This window comes from Psittacula echo (assembly GCF_963264785.1).
Source record: "Psittacula echo genome assembly, chromosome: 16".
Taxonomy (NCBI): domain Eukaryota; kingdom Metazoa; phylum Chordata; class Aves; order Psittaciformes; family Psittacidae; genus Psittacula; species Psittacula echo.
Window position 1 is genome coordinate 1582497 of NC_137752.1, and position 24470 is coordinate 1606966.

A 24470-nucleotide genomic window follows, 5' to 3' on the forward strand; every position below is an offset into this window, starting at 1 on the left:
ACCCTGCATTTAATTTTCCTGTAATCCATCTCTTTCATCTTCATCCATTTAACAACTCTTCTAAATAAAATGCACTCTCAGGTATCTTGGGCGCTGCAGGTTCTGAACATCCTAATTAGCAGCTGCCACAGGATTTCTGAGTTCTTTGTAGTGGTTGGACTCTGCCACTGTAACCAGCTCATTTTGTGGCTTACAGTACCCAGGAAAAACAGAGACAGGAAAAAACCCTCAGCTGGGATGTAATACAAGCAACCATGTAACTTATAGCTGTGGGTATGGATGCAGGTGACTGAGCTGCTTCGGATGTTAATGGTGAAGAAAAGAGAGGATTTGGAAAGGAAAAGGCAAAGGTGGCAGAATTTGTTACTTGGTTGCCAAAGGAGATTTTTATTGTATAGAAGAAACCCACTCTTGTACTGTGTGTGCGATACTGGCCAGAAACAATGATAGATTCTAACCTCTGCATTTACACTGTAAGAATCTGGACCCATTTGTTTCCTACTTGTTCTTGAAGGAGTAAAAGAAGCATTTGTGAGTTACAGAAGCAAGAATTATCTTTTCAGGGACCTTGCTCTTTCATCATCTGAGTTTTAGACTCCTCTGAAGTCTCCATCTGGGGACATTTTCTGTTGGTTTTCTGCCTCTGTTAATGTAATGAAATTTCTTGAGCCTGAATTTACAAATGAAAGGAGACCTTCAAACTGTGGCTGCAGCTATGAAAGGCGCTAAAATCCATTGTTAGTGCTCAACCACTCTGAACTTAACTAAAAGGACATCGTTTCTTACATCCTCTTGAGAGCTCACCGCGTCCTACGCGCAGCCTTTTATCACACCTTCGGTTCTGAAGGGAAGCGGCTCTTCCCCACAGTGAGGCACTTCAGGACGAAACACTTCTTGACCCAAGGCTGCACTATTTTAGCCTCTTCTCAGCGAGAAGCTTTGTGAAGTTGAAACTTCTGTTTCTACAGCAGATTGCCCACAAAATCGGCCACCGACCTATCTTTATTGTTTGAACCTCGGTTGGTTTTTCCCTGAGGCAGTCCCCTGAGGGAAACGCGGCTCTGAACACAGCGGCGAAGGGTTTATTTGTGGTGTGCCGCTGTCACCAGGGTCTGCTAACGCTCTAAGCGACCCCGCCGCCTCCATCGCCTGCACCTCCCAGGGTGACAGAACCGAGCCCCCCTCGGGCTGCGGGCCGCCGAGGCGGGGAGGGCCGGGAGGGGGCCGGGCCGCAGCCGGCACTAGGCCGCGTCGCCAGGGCCGGCGCGTTGCTATGGCGCGGCCCCGCCCCGCCTCTCGCCGCGCGCCGCTGGCGTCCCAACATGGCGGCGGGCGGCGGCGGGCTGGTGGCGGTGCTGCTGGTGCTGCTGGCGGCGGCGGCGGCGCGGCTGTACCGCGCGGGGCAGGACCCGCTCACCGTGCTGACGGCCGGCTCGGTGCGCCGGGCGCTGCTCAACTCCTCGGCCGCGTGGCTGGTGCAGTTCTACAGCTCGTCCTGCGGCCACTGCACCGCCTTCGCCCCCACCTGGCGGGCTCTGGCGGGGGATGTCAAAGGTGAGGTGCCGCCGCCGCCCCTCCTCATCGGGGTCGAGCCGAGGAGCGGTCACCGCCCCGCCCGGCTCTCCGCACCTCCGCCCGGGGGGAGGCCAGGCCGCCGCGGGCCTGGCCCCCTGCACCCGCGGCCTCCCTGGGGTCCCCGGGCCGCGACCATCAGTCCTGGGTGCCGGGTACCCGTGTGGGCCGCAGCGGGGCCTTGTCGTGGCCCGGCGCACGTGATCACGCGTGGGGCGCTCGGCTACAGCGGGGTCTCGGCTCGCTGTGTCGCCCCCGGGCTTCGGCAGTGCCTCGACACCCATGGCCGTGCGTTGCGGGGGCTGCGGTGCCTCAGAGCCAATGTCACCCTCTTGGCAGTTTGTCGGGGTGTTCAGCCTGGAGAAGAGAAGGGGAGACCTTAGAGCAGCTCCAGTGCCTGAAGGGGCTACGAGAAACCTGGAGAGGGGCTTTGGACAAGGGCCTGCAGGGACAGGCCAAGGGGAATGGCTTGAACCTGCCAGAGGGGAGACTGAGATGAGCTCTTAGGCAGAAGCTCTTCCCTGTGAGGGTGCTGAGGCGCTGGCCCAGGGTGCCCAGAGAAGCTGTGGCTGCCCCATCCCTGGCAGTGTTCAAGGCCAGGTTGGACACAGGGGCTTGGAGCAAGCTGCTCCAGTGGAAGGGGTCCCTGCCCGTGGCAGGGGTTGGAGCTGGAGGAGCTTTAAGGTCCCTTCAACTCAAACCAGTCTGAGATTCTGTGATCATGAGAGCCTGAGCTGACTCAAGCTTCTGTCAAAAAAGGCCCATATTTATGTATTGCTACAGCAGCATCATACCTTTGTAGGCAATATTTTTATGACTTTTAGTGACTTTTTCAGATACATCTATTCTTTTTCATCTCTAGTCACGATAACTGCAAAGGATGTTACACGTTTGTATTGCTATAACCAGTTAAAGACCTGTCTACTCTTTAATCTATTGTGTTTCCATGAAGACTTTCATTTAAAAAAAGTGGATTTTTTATGTTGTGGACATTGGCACCACCAGCGAATGCACTTGGCTTCTAGTGTTGTTTGTCAGCAAAATGTTTCCATTTTAAAGTTGGAATGGGTGGATTTTAGCAGGAGGCTGAGAACAGTCACAGTTTTCATTGGTAGCTTCATCCAAAAATAAAATCCCAAAAGGTTTTGCCTACTTAAACTCGTAGCATTTATTTTTCAGCAATATTTACTCATCTGCTAGGATATTGGAGCTATCTTTGGGGTGCAGACTCATCTACACTAGAGAACTTCTCGATCACTGTGGTTGTATTTGCTGATGTGGTATAACCAAGCCAAATTGGTGCAACTGCTTTGTCCATTAAAGGCCTGTGCTAATATACTTAATTTCTGTTTAGTTTCTCATTTGCTAAGTCTTGGCAATACTGTCACTGTAACCATCACAGCGGAACATAACCCTCCCGAAACACAGGAGCAGTGCTTGCTTTGGTGTAATGTACGCTTTGAGTGTGATGCTCCCTCTCAGAACAGGCTTTAAGATCAGCGTCGTTGCTGCTGCATTCCTAATCACACATTTAGTTTTATTGCAGTAGTGCCCAAAGCAGCCATTATGGTTAATTGTACTTTTCTATCTTAAAAGATGATTGAATTTATCCACCAAAATGCCTGTGGGCTGGAATGATGTGTTGTAATTTTCTGTGTAGAAGTAACAAACCCGTGGAAATCCCATCTACAACAACCCTTGAATTACATGCAGAAGCAATCTCTGGATTTGGTACAGCTGTTCCAAAGCCAGCAACTGTTGTTTCAAATCTAGCAATAATGATTTCATTCTAGAAACTGTTCTTTAAACGTGTTTGGTGGGGAACTTCAGAAGCGTGGTCGTTCAGGAAGCAGCCTGTGTGTTACAATACAGAACTCCTGAGGAGCGTGCAGGGAGAGGTTCCTTGTGATGCATCTCCTCTCTCCCTGACTAGAACTTTACAATGGAAAATAGCACACGGCATTGCAGCCTCCTGCTGAAGGGAGTGCGCAAGGTGTATGCACAGGAAGTATCCTCCTCCTGATCCGCTGGGTCTGGTGTTGGTATCATAGAATCCCAGCATGCTTTGGGTTGGAAGGCACCCTAAAGCTCATCCAGTTCCAACTCCCTGCCATGGGCAGGGACACCTTCCACTAGAGCAGGTTGCTCCAAGCCCCTGTGTCCAACCTGGCCTTGAACACTGCCAGGGATGGGGCAGCCACAGCTTCTCTGGGCAGAGAGAGGAATTCTGCAGCATGCTGGTATTCTGTAGCATGTCTTCAAATGGGAGGTTTGACCAATTTGCTGCATTTCCAGGTGATCCAATGCATCCATGACATTCATTGGAACTTGTTTAGCATAGCTGGAACTAGTGTTGGTTGATATAACACCCATCTACCCCTTTCCTAGAGTTTGGCAATTAGTATTTTGAAAATATTAATGTAAAATTCATGGGTATTTTACAAAGCCAGTCTTTACAGTGCCACTGTAAACGTGCAGTCTAGGCTGGGCGCTTCTGCATCCTTTAGAAAGGAAAAGCTCCTTTGGAAGCAGAAGCTAATGCTGAGTAGCACACAGCCCAGCTGGTGCTCTTTAACCCGAGCCAGGGGTTTGCATTGTTGGTCATGGGCCATTTGCATTGGATCCATAGTGCTTCTATTCATGGTGTGGAGGAGGATCAAGACAGGTGGAAAAAGGAGGAGAGGTGGTGGAAGTTGAATGAGAGACACCCAGGAGCCACTCTTGGGTTTTTTTATTTTGCATTTTATTTGATGAAATAGACTGTTGCATCTTTTGTGCTCCTGTGAATATGTGCCCATCTGCTCCAGCATGCTTGTAGTCGCTCCTGGTGCCTGCTCAGCTCTTGGCACGTTCAGCACAACCGAGATTCTCCCATCGCTGCCCCATCCTCCTCCAAAGACAAATAAAGGTCAAGCTAAATTTCACAAGCAGCTAGGCAGGCAACTGTCAGTCAGAGCTTGAACTTGATGAAGCTTTCGTGCTCTTTGCTATAAAAGCAAGTTTACTTTTATTGCTTTTTAAATTTTATTGACACTTGGGAATTGTGGTGGGCCTTCAAATTCTGCCCACAGCTGGTTTGATTTAGCTTAGCTTTGAAAAGGAACTGTCTGAGGAGTCTCTGGGAGCAGTTCTTCCTTAAAGTGATTGCTGCAGCCAAGCATGGCTCAAAAAGCTCAGTTCTTAGCAAAATCAGAAGGAAAAAGCTTTAAATGAGTCGAAAGCTTTTACTGAAGTTATATAAACATATTTATAGAAATACTTGAATTCTGGTGGTTATTGCTATGAAACATTTATAAAGGAAAGCTACAGCGAGGTTCTAACTCAGCTACTTAGCACTCTGGTTAAAACTCAGATATTTTTTGAGGTATATCTAATGAATTCCTATACTAAAAGCTAAAGACACCTTTCAGTGGCCAAACTGTGAGCCTTGGCCTGTGGGCAGTTCTGGAGGTCTCTGAGAGGATCGGAAATAGTGAGTCCTTGTTAAAACAGCTGTACTAGAAGATGCATTGAATTTATGGTGGTGTAATTGACAGCCATGTGGATGAGTAACTGTTGGATTAGTTTTGTTTAGTTCTATATATTCTGCATGCTTTATTTTATGAGCTTAGCTGACGGGAAAAGCTTGGGAATACAATCCCGTGTCTTGCAAGTGTTGGGGTGGCCCCTTTTTCATCTTCCTGGATTCAGTAAAATGTCTTTGCCTCTGGAACTGCTGCATTGTGTGTTGGGATTCTTCTTATTTAGGTACATTAAAAGTACTGGTGCAGCTAAGAAAACAAGGGTGGTTTTTGTTATTTTAAAAACCAGTATTGCACTCGAGGATAGAGATGAATAGGAAATGAGAATCGACCCAGGGCTTGATTTTTATGCCACTGGGATCTCAAGAGTTCTGTTGTTGATTTCCATGGGAAGCAGGGTAATCCATCAGCTGGGATCCATGATCGCTTCTGCTGAAAATTGAAAGATACCTTTGTTTTCAGACTGGGAATCTGCAATTAGGCTCGGTGTGCTGGATTGTGGGGAAGAGGAAAACTACGAGACGTGCAAAGAATACGGTATTCACTTCTACCCAACATTCAGGGTAAGTGGTATAATGTATAGCCTTAGGTAAATGATCCGTGCTTTATAGGAACTAAAAGCATAGCAGGCATGCCTCTGCAGTGCCTGACATGTATCTAGTTGTTCTTTAGCTGGACTTTTGTTTTACTTTTGCTGAGAAAATTACAGAGTTTATAGAAGATGACTTTGAGTTTGTCTCACTGAATGCAATAGCAGATGCAGTTACTTGAGCAGTAATTCAGTTCTCAGTTCTGAATCTGAAAGATTCTCATTGAAAGAAGATGCCATTGTAGGTAGTACTGGGTTATTGTAATATAGTCACTGGATAATAATAATTTATATAAATACTTTGCAAATTCAGATTTTCATGATTATTAATAGTGATTTTAGGCTTGGTATGTGAAAGTGAAGGTAATACATTGACGTTAAGATCAATCAATTATATATTTTTACACTATTTTTCTAATCGACTTCATAATTTGCTTAAACTGCTTTTTAAAAGGGATCTTGTGTTTGCCAAAAGTATCTACAATTGCTCATTTTCAACTGTAAATGCAATCTTTACCTTCTCTGTCTTTGCCAGTCTGTATAATCTTATTATTAACTGTAAGTATGAACAGAATGTGATGGGGAACATTGGATAGACTGTGTTTGTTATAACAGGAGAGGGAGCAAGAGATATTTCTCTGCAGAACTTGTGATTCTACCCTGATAGAAGGAACTTTATTTGGTTTTTATCTTCCAAGTTTTGGTTGTAAATTGGAAACACCAAATCTTTTCTATTTCATTTTTTATAGCAGAAGGCAGTCAAGCTCTATTATATATCCTGTTTAGCCACTGGAGGGAGTTGAGAAGATGTGAATAGTGTTCTAAGCATACACACAGTTGGTAGGACTGATTAATCAGTGCTGGTAATCAGTTGTGTTTGGGTTAATGTTTGCAGTAATGGATCAGTACACAGTACTGCATTATGCATTAGGGGATTTTCCTCTAAAAGTTGCCTTTATTGTGTGTCAGAGTTTTGACTGGTGCATATGAGCCACTCTCAGATGGTTGAGAATCAAGTCTTTGGAACTCGGGCTAAGAGGGGAAACTGTCTTCTGAACAGGTAGAAAACGGTCTGTAATTAGAGCTGTGAAAGGTAAAAACTGTTGAAAACCATTTTTGTTTCTAAACTGAGATTTCTTCTGCTACAGTGAGGTGTTTTCAAAGCAATAATACTTTTTTTTTTTCTCCCACATAGTTCTTCAAAGCATTTACAAAGCAGTTTACTACTGGAGAAAATTACAAAGGTACGAATATCCTACGGTAAGAAATTCCCAAAGCAGTTATCCCATGAGCCAGGAATGTGGTGCACAAGAAGCAAAAGCCCTTTGCCTGTCAGTTAGTTTAGACAGCTAGAGATAGGCTGGACACTGAATGGCTCTTTAAGATATGATATTGCAAGCACTGTAACTGGAATGTCAGGCAGAATTTCAGGCTGGCAAAACATTTGTTCAAGGACTGAGAGCTCAGATTCCTCATTTTTTTGGAACATAGCTCCTAATTTTCACAAATGGCTTGATGGTGTTTGAAAATTTGGGGGTTTTTTTCCACCACACACCTCATCAGCAGGAGATCCCATTTGCTCAATCCCGACTCTGGTGCTTTTTGATCTATCAGCCACTTTCCAGGCATCCTGGATCTCACTGGGGACAACCCCTATTCAGATGTTGACTGACTGAAAACAGGCTTATCCCCTGTGTCTGACAGGATCACAGCTTGAGGTGGTTTGTCTGGGGACAAAAGTAATGTTGTCTTTTTCAATGGATTAACATTTAGAAGGCCAGAGGTCAGAAGAGAGACCACCTGCACTATTAACCCTTAATGCAGTAGACCACAGTTGTATCTGTTACTTTGGGGCATTTGTGAGTGTTTCAGCTTTTAAATTAATTTATTTTAAAGCAAATAAAGTATTCTCACTCTTCAGTTATTTCCTCACATTGTTACATGGCCTTGGAACCTCACCTGCCTGTTTGGTAAAAACGATTAAAAACCTGTGCAGGTTTTAATACACAATGAATGTCCTGATTACAAAAAACAAAGCTACTGAAGTTGCCCACAGCAACGACTGTGAAAATGAGCACAGCTTTAGAATGAAGCATTGTTTGAAGAGAAATCAGCAAGGCAGGCAGATGGTTAGAATTGGAAAAGTCTTGAGGTTTTATTAATTTTGGGGTGGAATGACAGCTTTTAAATCATCTCAACATTCAACTGAAATCTTACAAGCAAATCCTTAGTTCCTGTTCTTCAGCCAAATAATATTCTGCTGAAGTCCAAATGTAAAACAAAAACCTGACACAGAAAAGCAGGAGGATGTATAAAAACCTGCATATGGGTCCTGTTGTCCCAGTTTGCTGAAGCACTGTATTTTTCTGTAACCTGGTCTCAGCAGGAGCTGATCGAGAGCTGCAAACAGTGCGTCAGATGATGATTGACTTCTTACAGAATCATTCCCAAGAGCTGAGACCTCCTGCTTGTCCGCCGCTAGATCCCGTTCCGTAAGTTCCTTGTTTAAAATACAGCTGTTGTGTGCTTGCTGTGTTAATTAAATACAATGCAGAAGGTCCTATTAAAGTTGAAATAAGCCTTTTTCCTTATTATCAGTTCTGCTGTGAGATTGTAGAAGGAAATTCCATCAACAACAGTGTGTATACTGCATTCTACCTGTGCTAAATAGCTTTTCTTTTCTCCAAAGGTCCAGTGATATCACTTCTCTTTTTGACAAGAGCAGCCATCATTATACTGCCATTGTGTTTGAAAGTAATGACTCCTATGTTGGACGAGAGGTAATGTATGACTTATGAATGACATAATGAATATGAATGAATGTTATCATAACACAGCTGAATTTTATGTTACTTAGCCAAACAACATTTTTGTATATAGAACTGAATTAAAGGGTCGTAAAGGGCAGGTCATGTGTATTTGAGATATCACAAAGGGATTATATAGGGCTGTTGGAGAAACGTGCTTACAAGTGGATGTGAATTCAGGTTAATTTCCTCCATTCATGTTTTAATGGAAGATTACATGAAATGATTACATTGTCAGTTCCATTGTTAGCACAAGTCTTTTCTTTCAAGATTTGGAAGATCACAACAAATGTGTTGTCAGATTCTGTTGTTTTCTCACTGCTAGAGAACCATTCCTCATACTCATTCTGGGCAACTTCTTCTATTTCAGCTGTTTATAATATAAATTCTCTGGTTCTCTTTCTTCACGTATAGGTTCTAGGAAGTTACATTCTACATTAAGCGATAGCATAAAATCATTTTCATAGCTCCGAGGCACTGAGGAAGTGGGAGTCTTTGGCTTTTTGCTTCTCCCACCCCCCAGTAAAATATTTGATTTGGCATCATTTCACCACCTAATGAGCGCGCTGTTAGCTTAGACAACTGTTACTTTTCTCTTCCTGACAAGATCGAGGATAAGTGAAGAAAATAAATTGCATAATTATCTAGGCATAATCTGCGTAGAAACATCCCATGTCTGTGAAATGTTTCTAATTAGATTTGATGCTGAGATGGCCCAGTTGCAGAAGTGGAGGAAACTGTGCTGCCAAAAGCAAGAATCACTTTGAGAAGCAGGTTTTTCCCAGGCGTTCGTTTTCTGGAAGCTGCTGGGTTGATAGAAATGGACATGACTGAACAGAAGAAATGGGATGATCATAAAGTTCTTCAGCTTTTGAACACACTCACCTTAATTTTATTACCTGCTCTTATGGGGAAAGACTTGCGTGTCATTTGATTTAACAGAAGGTGGAGTCTGCTTTCAGAAGAGAGAATATTTGCTGATATTGTGTAGGGTCTCTTACAAAAGTGAGGGATAACGTAGCAATGGTAATATTGACCTGAAAGGGAAAAGTATAGTGGAAACTGAAACTAACAACAGGAAAAAGATACAGAAGAGGCAGAGAGGGGTAAAAGTAAACAAATAGCAAGTAGAAATGTCTGAAGAGTGGAAGCATGGGAGAGTTTGTAAGAAAGAATGAAATGTTTGAAATGGTAGTATAAGAGCACAAACTAATGGAAGGATGAGAGGAGTATTCTCATTAGAGCAGCAAAACAGGGTGCCTTTAGCAGTGGGATCTTGAAGGATTTAAGAAGGGAAGAACTCAGGATTTAAACTTTTTTAAAAGGCAAATTCTTGTTACTTATAACTGAGTCATCATATTTGTAGGTGCAGCTTTGGCTGTAGTTGGCAAATAATTTGGATAGTCAAGCCCTGGCAAATATTGCAGGCATCCTGATGTTACCACCCTCTTCTGCCTCCTCCACCCTTTGCTGAATTTCACACCATGCAAAGAGATTTGTGCCCGCTCCCAGCTGCTCTAGTGCAAAAGCCCAGCATCAGGTGTAAAGCAGTTGATGAAGACTGGTTTGAGCTGGGATGCTGGCATCTTGAGATGCGGGCACTTATCCCTGCAGGGAGTCTCTGCTCGGGGGTTAGCAAACAAAAAGAGCTGAACAGAGAGCTGAGTGCTGTACACCACAGACTACCCAGCTTGATCTGCCAGGGCTTGCCAGGCAAAGCGTTAACTCCCATGGAGCCCTCAGTTGTTTTCAGAGTCATAGACTTTGACATCAGGATGCCATAAAGTGGTGGGACCAGTGTTTCTTCAATACCTGAAGATTTGCTCTTGCAGGGGGGTTGGACTAGATGATCTTTTGAGGTCCCTTCCAACCCTTGGGATTCTGTGATTTGCCTTTAGACTCTTACATATAATATGAAACATAAACCTGTGGGTGCCTGTGGAATATCCTCTGGGCTATTTTGAGGTTTATGAGGGCATTTCATCATTCATTCTCATGTTTTCTTCATATGTTAGACTTCAAAGGGAAAAGATCAGGATAGACGAGGGGGAAAAGAAAAAAAGGAAGATAGGAGTAATAATTTCCAGAGCAGAGTAAATCTTCTTTAACTGAAATTGTTAGTGTCCACAGAATAGTCATAGATATGTTCCTTGGTGAACAGCTTAAAGAATGATGCACTTCACCTATTTATGTCTTCTCCTACAAGATTGCAGATTCCTTGAGCAATGTATAATTCATGTCATCTTTTCATTACCCAGGTTCTCTTAGACTTGATCCAGTATGAAAACATCGTTGTAAAGAGAGCACTGAATTTTGATAAGCCTTTTCTTGAGAAACTTGGCATTACCTCAGTCCCTTCATGCTACTTGATGCACCCTAATGGGTCCCATGGATTAATTAACAGGTAAGTAGTTATCTCTCAAGGAATATGGGATTGTCCACTTAAGCTATAAAAGCAGATTCCACAGCTTGCTTTCATACAAAGGAAATTATTCTATAACCTTCTTTTGCATATATATAATGAAGTTTTGTCCTGACATGTAATCAATACATTGTACTGACTGAAATTGTGTGTTTTCTATATTATTAACAAGAGACATAATATGAATTCTACTTACACTGTTACAGCTTTAACCTCTTACTGTGATGCTTCTGAAAGGAAAACACTTTGGAATAAAAGTGGAAAAAATAATTAAGTATCAAAGTTCTTAAAAAAGCTTGCTTCTAAGTCAAAAAACTTTTTCCTTGTGAACATAGCCTGTAAGGTGAGCTGATAGGATCTTATTTTGGATAGGATTTCAAACCACTAATCCAAATGATTGTTATTACTGTATCTAAATTGAACATTATTTGATTTCACTTTGTAGCAAAACATAACATGCTACACTAGGACTGTGAAACATGCAACAAAGTGAATATCTTATTTTATAAATACACTAATTTGCTTTGGATATTCACTTAGTCTGAGATGGAAAGTAATCTTTACTTTGTCCATTTATATGCAGTTTGAAGCCTCTACGGTCTTTCTTTTCTTCGTATTTAAAGTCACTGCCAGGTGTAAGAAAAAAACTTCTTTTGCCACTTCAGCTGCCTGTTCAAGAAAACAAAGAGGAGAGTACAGAAACCAAGGTGTGGAAGGAGTTCGATAAGTAAGTGATACCTTTGATTTTCAGATCAATGCTTGACTATTAAAATTTGCTTGCAGTTTTTTCCTTGCCACGTGGAAAGCTGTGCTCTCACTATAAAATCCTAATCACCGATTGGAATTGTTGGAAGACTTCAGCAAGTAATCATGGTCCCTGAAAAAATAAATAGTAACAAGCTACAGCATTTCTGTAGGAAACAAGAATGCTCTGTGTGTGTGATACTGAAGCAGTGCCCACTGAAAAGTGCTTGTCAGATGCAAGTGTAATAGAAAATACTGAAGTCACTGTAAAAGAAGTGTATCATACTAAATCCAGTAAGGTTTATTGCCATTTTTCCCTCTTTGTTTGAGAGAAGGATGCAAAGGCTTTGCAGAGAGATAATCCTTCAGCATCTTTAGATAGAAAAGATGTAGGACTGAGTGCTTCAATTATGTGCTTATTTTCCATTCATGGACACTATTAATGTCATCTTCTTGCAAGGACTATTATAAAATACTTTCTACAAAACACTCTGTTATCAAAACAACTTGATTAAATTGAGCTGCTTTCCAGCAAGACAAAATCTTGTAGATACGAACCTCCAGCCCAAGTATCTTCTAAATAGCATCCTTTGGGAGAACCTCATGCATTCCTATGGATGTCTTTTTATTTAAGAAAGTTGAAGCAGAATTTTGCTGGTTTTTAAGATTTGAGTGAGTACCTTCTTAATTAAGGAGATATACGAGTCTGTAGTTTGAGTTGATAAGAATATAGATTATTCTGTGTTTTGATATGTTTCTTCCTGCATGCTACTGGGGGGGGGGGGCAGGCAGGTTCTTGAATGATAGTTGTTTTTAATTGTTTGGTTTTAGAGATAAGAATGCTGCTAAACTCAGTATTAACTCTATAACTATATGAACTTCTGTTTGTTCAGTTACAATGCTCTCTGTCATACTGTCTAAAGTTTGTACTCTGAAAAGCACTAAAGGTAGGGTGCGTTACCTGATGCACTTGTAGTTTGTAAAGTGGGTTTTGTTGGTATCTTTTTTAAAATGAAGATACTTGGTTGTGAGAAGGAACTGTTTAAAATACTTGATTTGTTTTGCATGCTTTACTTATACCTGTTATGAGGTACCTCAATCCGTCTTAAGAGCTGGTATGATTAAAATTGACTGTTATATGCAAAGAGCCTCCAGTAAAACTGCTGCATTTGGGAGAGGGTTTCTAGATTCAGTCCTTTCCAACACTGGTTGCTCTCCTGCTCTGTGTATACTCTTCTTTTGTTTAACAAAAGAAACCAAATTCAACAAAAGTCTCCCTTTTTTGTAGCATGTAATTTTTCTGTTTGTGGTCAGGCCTGAGGAGAAGCTGTAATTTCTTTACACTAGCTATTTCCTTACTGACAGTGTCAGGGTTATATAATTGCATTACAAGGTAAAGCTGGCTGGGAGGCAAAAGTTTACTCAACTATAAAAGAAATTCTTGTGTGTGGTTATGCTTCATTTGTCTGAACTGTGAACAACATGACATAAAATTACACTTTTCAGAGCATATGGTGAAACTCATTGAACTTGACATTCACCCACTGAGCACCTGAAGTAGCCGCTGTGTCTTCCCGTGCTGGTGTAGGATACACTGCAATCACCGTGGAGTGGCAAACGTGGAGGTTTTAATGACACCCACTATATATCAGTTTTACCTTCATGACTGGTGAGAAAATGAGCAAAAGAAACCTGCCACTTTCTAACGTTATATATGTGTCTTTCAGAGCTAAGCTGTACATGGCTGACCTTGAATCAGGATTGCATTACCTGCTCAGGGTAGAGCTTGCTACGCACAAGACACTTGAGGGAGCTGAGCTAAAGACCTTCAAGGACTTTGTTACTGTCTGTGCCAAGGTATACACTCCTAATCTTTGATTATTTGTACGAATAAAGTGACTCTAACATAAAATTTATTATGTGACATAAGTCTCTCAAGATGTCTCTCACAATCCTTAAATATAGGCTTCCTCACTAGCTTAAAAATAGTTTTGTGGGTTTCTTTAAATTCTTGAGTTATTCTGTGTTTTTCTGACATACTTACAGGGTTGAAATGCATTTTAATTTAATCTTGGAGGGCTTGAAATTAAATAAAGCTTAAGTAGTCTGCACCATATTGAACAAACACTGTAAATATAGTCCATTTATCAGATTTTCAGGATAAGTAGCTATTGTAGCTGGGTGGGATTAAAACCCCTTTTGTTTTTCATTCTTGACTTTTGGATTTCATTAATGCACGCTTGACAATGGTGTTTTATTTAGAGATAGTAGTAACTTCTGTCTAAATTTTTAATATAATTGAGGTATTGCATTTAATTAATTATTTTAATATAATTGCGGTATTGTATATAATTGACTACTTAAAGATGCTTACATATTATATTTGAATGAAGGGACAATATATGTAATGTGACTTGAAAAAAATTGGAATAATTTAACTTTATAATATCAGCCTATGTAATGACCAATGTCTCTTCATAATTACTGAGCAGCTAACCCTTTGTTTTGTTTTCAAGAAAGTGAATCAACAGCTATTTGAGGGAATAATAAAGCCTATGTGAACTATTTCCAAATATCTGGATTTATCTGAAAATCAGACAGACAGTTTCTTGCCCCCGCTGTGGCCATCAGAAATCTCTAGCTGGCCTCATTTCTTTAAGAAAGTGTGGTAGTAATCTTTTCATCATATTATCCCTAAAACGTCCTCTGTGCTTCCTGATGGCTCCTGGCCAGCTGATGTCATTTGCTTCCCTGGCTATTAGCGCAAAAGTGGGGAATGCTCTCTTTTAAGTGGCACACTCGTCTCCAGGCTGCCTACACAAGTGGGGACTGCTGTTGTTGTGGAACACTTGCCTTGTAGTTCTCATTCATGATTCTCAGGTGTTTCTGTTAAGCAATGTTTATACTATCCTCTTTTTTTAACAGCAGTTACAGTGATGGCAAGTCCTACACCAGAGAGGTCCCTGCTTCCCTACTTGGGGAATTTTCATTATTGTACATTTAGGGGTTTTTTGGCAACCAGTGCAGAAGTCCATTGGTTTCTGAATTCTTGATGAGACCATTATGTATCTGAGATACTGTGCAACTATTGTCTTTTAGATATTCTTTTAGGTAGTAGTACATGATATTCTGGGGGTCCTACAGAAGTAAATGTAATGATAGTATGCAGTTCAGAGGTGTGCTGGTTTATTATTGACTATTTAAGGGTCTCTGAACCCAAACAATGCACAGAGCCTCTTTTGTTAGATACAATAGCAGAAGGGAGTTGCTGCCCTTTTGTGTGGTATCAAGTAAGCAGTCTTTGAATTGGAGATATTATCAATAGTTGGACAGTGACTGTGGAGTCACTGGCATACGTACAGCATATTCTGTCATAAATTGCTTCATGTATTTAACGTAGCAGGTACAGGGTCTTTATTTCTCCATCTGTTAAAATACTGCTCCCTCTGGAAGGATACTTAGAGGATAGTATGCTTACTGTACTTAATTCTATAGTAATTACAGCCACCATTAAAGCAAAGTACAATTTCTAGTGTGAAGTAATGACATTACCACAGATTTACAGTTCCTCACGCTCATCTGCCAGGCTGTGACTTCTTTAAATTGCAAGTTAAGGAAGTCACAATCTCCAGATTGCTTCAGAAATCACTGTTACACACATGAAAGGAAAATGCTCTTCTAGGTAACCAACACCTACATTTACAGATACCTGAACATAAGTTGTGGGAGAACTAATTTCTGTGATTAATCTTCCACAAGTGAGAAGGATTTCGGCACCTCTGATTCACTGAGGTCTGATGCTCCATTCTGAGCTACACACAGAACTGAATTACCTTAATCTGAATTCTATGGAATCTGCCAAAAGTTGCACTATCATTTCTGCCTGCTTTTGAGTAGCTTTGTTTTACTAGTTAGCATTTTGTGCCTACAACTTGTTACATTGTGTAAGCAGAAGTCAGTGTGAGATGGCTTTTTACTGAAAGCAGAACAAGTAATTAATTTGCTCATAACATAAGAAAATCTGAAGCATTTTAAAGACAGGAATTAAGGCATTTACATCAAGATAAAAGTGTCCTGCTGGTAATGAGATTTGTGCTTTAAAATGAGGTGTTTTCTTTCTTTCATTTTCTCAGCTTTTTCCTGGCCGTCAGTCTGTGGTGAAGTTGTTAGAGACCTTGCAGGAGTGGCTGGTGAGCCTTCCATTAGACAAAATCCCTTATGATGCTATCCTAGATCTTGTCAACAACAAAATGCGGGTAAGCTGTTCCTAGTTTCCGGCATAAAATACAGCATTAGTAAAGGATAAGATTCTGTATAAATCTAAGACATCACTTACTGATGGCCCCTCAGTCATAATGGACTTATAAGAAGGTTAAAATGGAAATGAAGGGAAATCATTGCCAGGAAAAAAAATCCACATGAAGGAATTTATATGAGAGAATTGACACACACAATCCTGGTTCAGTTTAATGAGGAGCAAGCAGTCACTAACACCACGTTCTCTAACGGCAGCTTCAAATCATGTAATGTGCCCGATGGATATTTTTGAGTTGCCTTTGCTTGTTGTGCCTGGTATCAGCAGGATTCTCATGGAGGTCAGAGTTTAAGTGATGGGAAATTTACCTCCTGAAATGGGATTTATTCCTGAAGAGTTTCCCCCAAATACTCCTTAATTCTCCTTAATTTCCTGGCACAGTAAAGGCTGTGCTAGGAATCCTGCCTCACGTCAGTAACACAAAGCCCTGTTTATTGCCGTCTTTGTACAGAAGTTGATATAAGTCTGTCTTCCCATGAAATGGGAATTGCTATCCAAAATTTGGAAGCCTTCCGTTTGTTTAGGAAGCAGGGAGATAAGCCTCAGAAACTCAAATCTTGCACTGGATTTTAAGTATAATGGACAAAGCAATGGTTTTGTTTTAAGAAGAAATAATAATGTATTCTGCATCTTTACCCTATAAGGCATGTAAATCTTGCTGAGTAGTATGGTATATTTAATGTACCCAGGGAAACTGTATCCCTGTCAGATTTGCAGTAGTATTTGTGTGTGTTGTGTTCATACTGTGCTTAAAAACAAATTTACAAGTTAAGCTACTTAATTCTGTCAGACTAATCAGACATTCGTCATGTGCCTTTTAGTAGGCCTGGCATCAGTGACTGTATGTTGTATATCTAATATATTTGTGAGAGGCATGAGTTTTATAATGGTGCATTAGAGTGTCTCAGACTTCAGGATGGCTATAAGTTTAAAATTCGTTTGCCGTAAGCATGAATTCATTAGCAACAAGTGCAAAGAGTCATTTACTCTTTATCCTCGGATCACCTCAACTTCAAGGTAGGCTCAGCTGTGACTGCTGTTACATTCAGAGGCACGTTTATGTCCCAGAGCTGTCTGTCTTAACTTGCATCTCTGTTTCAGATTTCTGGGATATTTCTTACTAAGAAGGTTCAGTGGGTCGGGTGTCAGGGCAGCAGACCCGAGCTGCGGGGTTATACCTGTTCCCTCTGGAAGCTGTTTCACACCCTCACAGTGCAAGCTGCACTGCAACCAAAGGCTTTGATAAATACAGGTAAGCAGCAGTTTTGTGGGACACTCGAAGGAAAAGACAGATATGAAAAAACAAAGTTGTGCTGTGCAATGGAAAGAAAACGAATTAGAGCAAATATGTTAGTAAATACTCAAATACATTAGTGGAGGCCAGTGGCTTTCAGGTTTGCACCAGCAGAGGTCAGAGCAGAGCTTCACTGCAGCAGGAGGCTTCAAAGAAAGCAGGTCAGTTTGTCCTTGCTTGGAAAGGAGGTAAATAAAGTGTGTGGCCCTAAAGGTGTGAGCAATAAAGCAGAAAAAGGAGAGAATTTCAAAGAAAGAAATGTTGGACTACCTGCAAAGGGCGGAAGGTTGTTCAGGTTACTTGAGATTACACTGCTAATTGAATTTGAGAAGAATGAGATTGAACCATACAGTTTAGCAGCTGTAAAAGATACACAGCCGTTAGCCAATCCTTCTGTAATATTATTTCTTAAATACTGAATGTTGTGGCTGTTTGGGGTTTTTTTTCAGCTGAAGGTACTCAGTGACCATTAATCTCGGCAGTGATACACTCCTTTGCAAGCACTCAGTAAAATTGCTTATTTTTAGACTTGCAGCATCTTATGAAGCAGAGTGTTTATATTTGGGTGATGATTCCTATTTAAGAAACCTGCTGGACATATAATCTATTTTCCTCACATGATGGAAACAGAATTACTAATGCTAAAATATTGGCCTTCGTATAGAGTCATAGAATAGTTAGGGTTGGAATATGTTTTTGTTCTTGCCAGGATAGTGCTTTGTTTGGTTATTGTTCTATTTAGTTTTCATTTAAAGCCTTTTAGTTGTCTTTTCTGAGGAATGTAACAATGCCAGATGGACTACTACTAGATCATAAAATTCAGAAATTTGCCATTTGTCAGTTACTGATTGTATGTTAAAAAAATAATTCATTATTTCAAGTTATGGATGCCTGCACTTGCCCAGCATCGCTTGTAATCACAGTGAAAATCTCTCAATTCTTAATATTGAAGCTCCTGCAGAAGAGGAATTTTTTTGGCTAGCTAATCATCCTGTTGGTTTTTGTTTCCTTTTTGCATCCCTTTGATTTAGTACTGTGCTCTGCCTGGTGAGTTTGGGGGTTTTGTGCTTCATGACATACTAGCTCTTCAACAGGATCATGCATAAATTAAATTTCCCCTTTTGTCTCAATTGCCGAAAGTTTTCTAATTAAATCTAAAAATGTTCTTAATATTTAACCATACAAAATATCATCTTAAATTGCTGCCATGTTTCAAGCGTGAGCTCTTGTCAGTCTGAAGTTAAAAATACATTGTAGAACCTAAAAACTCTTTGGCACACTTAGCCATCGATTTAAATCGGGGCAGATATGTGATGATCACTTCTTATGGCGAAAGAATTGGGTCAGTCTGAGACTGCCGGATTATGTCTTGGGAGGTTTTCCTCTCCTTATTGCTTGTTTAAATCCCATCTACTAAAAAGCATGATGTACTCCCTAATCCTTCCCACCACAGGTAGGGTTTTATGGTTCTTGTCCACTTTAAAGATTAGGGTTACCCTGAATTGCAGTAGTTTGGGAGGAAAGAGAAAAGGAGGATTACACGATGATACATGGCAGATGTTAATAGAAGATTCATCTCTGGGCTGATAAAAGAAAAACAAACAAAATGAGCCATTTTGCAATTGTTTGTTTTCTTTTGAAAGCGGCTGTATTTTTCTTGATAGTTTCCTCTTCTGGCAGTGTCTGGCAGGCAGAGGGAACCTGCTGAGGCTTTCTCCATAGCATGTTTTTATTGGTTTATATTTGACATGTTCTAATGTGGAACAGTGTAATTTGAACCTGCTCATCATCAGCGAATCCAAAGGAACTCTGAACAGAACCGCTCACACCTGAGGATGTATAAAATCACTGCAGAAATCTATTCCTGAGCACGCTTAATTATATGAAATATTGGTTTAGGTAATAGGGATCTATTAGTGTGAATAAGACAGGCTTGTGGGGTTTATAAAAAAATGATCTGGATTCTGTTTAATCTGTTGCTGAATTTCAAAGCAAAATGAATTGTCAAGGGACAGGAGAACAGATACAATTGAATTTGTGTATCAGTCTGTTCCTCCACAAGCAGGTTATTTGCTAGTAGTTACTTTTGGTGTGTTTGTTACTGGTTCTTTCTAAATATAGATTTTAGTACATGGTAAAACTGTTCTGCCTGAAATTCAGTTCAACTTTCCAAAATTATTTTTCAGCCTTTCTTTTAATACTGTAATTTAATCTGCTTTAATCTCATAGCTTTTGTTGTACATGCCAGTTCAATCACAGATATTGAACGTCTGAGTAGAGATTTTTTGCTTTTTATGATTTCTTTTTGGCTTTAAAAACTTACTCTGCCACCACGGTTAAGAATATAACAGCATTGTTCTAAATAAAGGTGTCTGACAATCTTCATACGTGTCTTAGATAGAAGACAGAGAAATACTCTGATCGTTTTGAATGGGTTTTGTTGAGGATTTTTTCCCTTCTGAAAAATACTGCATGTAGAGAGGGGATGTGTGCTACCAAACTGCTTGTTACTCACTGCCAGAACAGAACGGAACAGTGAGCAAAGCCCTGCAACCCTTTATTACAGAACCTATGAAACCCGCGTTGTAAATTGCTCATGGTAGAGCGTTCAGCTGTGTGAGTTGGTAATTTGATCAATCTGCATCATAAAACGTGTTTAGTTTGACAAGTGCATGTTCCTGGTAACATATAGTACATTTGTAAACACATTTGGGCAGAATTTACTAGGTCAATTAAGCATGAATCAGAAAATCTGCGTGACGGAGATGAAACCATTAGGATTTCAATGAATTATATCTGGTTCTCTAGTCACTTATTAATGTAGGGACTATCTGCTGCCACAGTAATGGCCCAGGACAGAGTTCTTAATCTGTGAAGACCTTAGCTTACTTCTGAATAAAATAAGGATTCTTTTGCATTATCTTCAGTGTAAAAGTGTGTTATAGAAATAATAATGGGTTTGTATTTATTTTAGGAGGAGTTCCTGAGTTACTCATGAAAATTCAGATGTTGCTGAGGAGCTATTATGTGTATTCATTCAGTGCCTGCCAAAAAAGCCATGGAATTAGTAACTAATGAGATTTTGGAATTCTGTACTGCTTCAGAGTTACGGAGTAACAAACAGATATCACAGGCACCTTGTGAAAGAGTTACCAGAGGGGTTTTGACTCTTGGTTTTTTCAGTAGCAAGGTCACCATAACTGTAATGCCTGAGCATTAAAGCAGTGAGCGTAAATGCAGTGGTGAATGCATAACATAAATATTCATTTAGTTATTGGGAAAAATAGTGTGGAAAGTCTCTACTTCCACATGAAGTACAGGCAGCGTGGGCTTTGCATGGTTGAACATTTCAAAATGCACTGTGATAACAGGCTTCTGAAGAGGCAATAATATCTGAGTTTCATTTAGCTAAGTTTGTCCCCCCTCAAATTATAAGATACTCTTTGAAGGGAGAGATTTCCCTGTAATGAACACTTGACCTTTAGGTCTTATTAAAATGTGTTGTTCTGCATAACTGAACACAATTGTATAGACTGTGTTAGTATGTATGGGTATAAATACTACTTCACATTTTTAGTAACGCTATCACTCACCTAGCATTTGTTGAACCTCAGTGTGTTTGAATTCATTCCTTTGTAGTTGTGTCTAACATCACAGACAACCTTTCAAACCAGTATGTTTTGAAACGTACCATTTGAGATCACTTTAAACTCTACATTATTTTGCCAAATACTTTGGTTTCTAAAGGTCCCACCTCAACTACTTGGGCAATATTATGTATGTATTTTGTTTGGGGAGGGTATTTCTTCTAAGAACTGTGTGAGGCTTTTAACCCTGCTAATATCTTCATCTTGATTTAACCCCACTAATATCCTAGGTCTTGAAGACAATCCCCAAATAGTGCTTCAGGTCATGCGGAGATACATTCAGCACTTTTTTGGATGCAAGGCTTGTGCTCAGCATTTTGAAGAAATGGCTAAAGAGTCCATGGATTCCATTAAAACCTTGGACAAGGCTGTTCTCTGGCTCTGGGAGAAACACAACGTTGTGAATAACAGGCTTGCAGGTATGGAAGACCTTGCTTAGGGAAACCCACCAAAGGTAGCTGTTTCCAAAGGACAAGGCTGTGGCATCTTATACAATGTGGTTTATATCTGAACAAAGAGATATGCAACTTAGGCTCTGTAACATGAGTTTAAAACAACAGTCACTGTTGTTCCAGCCTGGCATTGCTTTATTAAATATTGACTTCAAAAGGCTAACTCCACCTTTACATCAGTGTTCAAGAAAGGGTGCTTGTGTCTGAAGCAAACCCTCAAGCATCCCAGTCAGCTATAACTAAAGAACAGCATGGTAACCTTTGCATGGGTGAGAAATACACCCTTGAGACACAACTATGTTACTAGAGGTTAGTGTCTCCTATGATATATAATGAAAAACTCCGTCATTCTTGGATACTGTTTCTTCTGAACTTTCACCTGTTGCTTGAGGAGAGGATTTTTCTGGAGTACAAATCACAGCCTTTTCGAAAGAAGCAATACAGTTCAGCTACTTATTGGGGGATAAAAAAATAATTGCATTTCTTTATGTAAGAGTTTAACTAGATGATAAAACCTGTCTTCATTTCACTGTGGAGAGATACTGCCTAGAAAATGATGATAATTGAAGGGGAGACTTTCTCAGGATAAAAGAGCCTAAGCTATTAGCAGATCAGCCACAGACTGAAATAAAATTACTGTATGAAGCAGATCTGTTTCCCCACTAGATTGCTCTGTTTCCAGTTAGACTAAAAGTACTGTTAAAATACTGGTTGTATTTAATCCGTTCTGTTATGGGGATATCAAGTAACTAGAGCACTAAAGAAAATTGGTTTCTCTTTGCACTAAATCCCTGTCTGCTGTTACGGATCTGTATGATGTAGCATTAGTTACAATTTAAATATGCTATATTGTGTTTATATTATGGTTATGCTGAATTCCCAAGATTTATGAAGTATTAAATACTGCTGTGAATATAAACAGTTTGTCTCCTTTCCTCCAAGGAGAAAAAAGTAAATGGTAAGGTATTAGATAAAAACATCCCCTAACGTTTGTTACTACTGCCAGGTTGAATGTGGAGAAAGGTAGTTCTGTTGACTTGGAGTTGCTAAGTAGTGGAGCAATATACTTATTTAGAGCATTAAGTTATTGGAAAACTCGTATGGATATTGATTTAGATGCTGCAGCAGCCAGCTAAAATACCCTTTTAGTAAGAAGTAGAAACATACTGGAATAAATAATAATGTTAAATTATGCTTTTTAAGTTTGCTGAAATTTCTCTTTGGGACAGTGATAGATTTTAATCCTTAAAAGCTGCATCTGTAGTTCTGCTAATATTATATAGCTTTCCATGAGGAATGGTGTTTGACTGGTCAATGAAAACACTTTGGCACAGCCTTCAAGTGTAGGTCATGCGATTGCTGTATATGGCTCTGTTGCTTCAGAATGTGCAGGATTTATGGCATTCTTCTCTTTGGCAGGAAAACATGAAGTACAGCAAGTTTTCAGTTTGTAATCTTACCATAAGATATTTTGTTTCTACTTTTCTACTGAAACAAATTGATTACTGAGTGATCTTTAAGATATCCCAAACACAGACGTGTTCTCTTACTTGTAAATATCAAAGAGACAAATATTAGAAAGCGTTCTTTGAATCCTTAAACAACATTTTGCTTAAAAAGCCCAAAGTTTCTTGCCTTAGTAATAAAATAACCTAAACTTACCGAAATAGTTTAAGCATTAGTGTACTAATAACAATCAGCTAAAGAAATTAGCTTGGGTTTTTACAGGTAGAGATTTGTTCTAAAATTACCTTCATCCGCATTTTAAAGTGTTACATTTTAGAGCAGTGCAACACTAGCTACAGCATTCAGCTCTTTGCTGTCAAGATGGAAAGGTGGCCAGAGCTATGAGCAACCAAAAGGTTAAAACTGGATGTAGTTCAAGGCAGCATTATGTGTTTAAATGCTAAAAGGCAAGCTGAAAAATACATCTTAAATATGATAATGTCTTTTAAAGTACTGAAAATAGTTTGCTATAGTAATAATGCAAGCTATGAAAAAGGCAGCCAGGCTGGAATGGTTCACAATATAGAAACAGGAAAATATCTGCAAGTCTTTGGCCTTGAAACTGCTGCTGCAAACCAAGCTTCGGGATTAAAGAGCAGTGAGTGCAGAAGAGCAGTTTGTTTTGAACTGTAATTCGAGTTAACCCCTGCACGGCTCAGATGATGGCTTCATGCCTTCTAAAAACAGCAATCGTAGCATCTTGTTGTATTTGAAAGTGGACACAACAGCTGAGAGAAGAGGAAAGTAATTGTGATTTAGTGTTTGTGTTCTGAAACAAGAATCAACACTTCAGAACATAATCGGTGTCCATAAGGAAGCTTACGAAAACACTCTCTCTGGTTTCCAGGGAAGGTTCAGCTTTCCTCGTTCGTTCACTCCTGATACTGTTATTTTCTTCTCCCAATTAGGTGCTTTGACTGAAGATCCAAAATTTCCCAAAGTTCAGTGGCCAACTCCAGACATTTGTCCTACATGTCATGAGGAAATCAAAGGATTACACAGCTGGAATGAAGCCCAAGTTCTGCAGTTCATGAAGTATCACTACAGCAGTGAAAATATTCTATATAAATACGCTGAAAGCCAGACAGACTCTATTGAAACCGAACAGGGGGATACAAGGGAGGGGAAAGACAAAAGCCTACAGAAGAAACCAAGTAGAAACAGAGAAAATAAGATCCAGGATAAAGAAAATGTACTAGGTTCAGAATCTAAGGTGTTAGATAAACTAATAGCAAATCATGGACCTGTCAAAGATAGCGATAAAAACGCGGTTCGATCAGCCACCCTTAAAGAGGCGAAGCAGGCCGTGTCCTTCTTGGGGATTGGATTTTCCAACATAGACATGAGCCTGTGTGTCATTCTGTACGTAGCCTCATCCTTGTTTCTAATGATAATGTACTTTTTTTTCCGGATGAGATCCAAACGGTGGAAAGTGAAGTACTATCGGTCGTCTGTGTAGAAGGTTATATCGGAAACAACCTTGTCATTGTATGTGGCTGTTCAGTACCAGATACAGCTTTAATATTTATGATCAGGGATTTTATATACAGTATTCCTTGTTTCAGAACCCTTTCTTCCCAAGGCATTTCACAAGTGTTCTA

General features: G+C 40.2%; 1 protein-coding gene across 1 annotated transcript; it reads left to right on the forward strand.

The window, feature by feature from the left end:
* Positions 1 to 1307: 1307 nt before the first annotated feature.
* QSOX2 (quiescin sulfhydryl oxidase 2) lies at positions 1308 to 24328 on the forward strand (the record flags this gene model as incomplete). The annotated part of the gene is made up of 12 exons (XM_080630676.1): positions 1308 to 1554; positions 5556 to 5656; positions 6878 to 6926; positions 8069 to 8174; positions 8372 to 8462; positions 10748 to 10893; positions 11495 to 11638; positions 13383 to 13512; positions 15789 to 15911; positions 17072 to 17222; positions 21142 to 21330; positions 23778 to 24328. The coding sequence occupies exons 1-12, from the start codon at positions 1323 to 1325 to the stop codon at positions 24326 to 24328; spliced, it is 2013 nt and encodes a 670-aa protein (XP_080486802.1). The 5' UTR covers positions 1308 to 1322.
* Between the last annotated feature and the right edge of the window lie 142 nt (positions 24329 to 24470).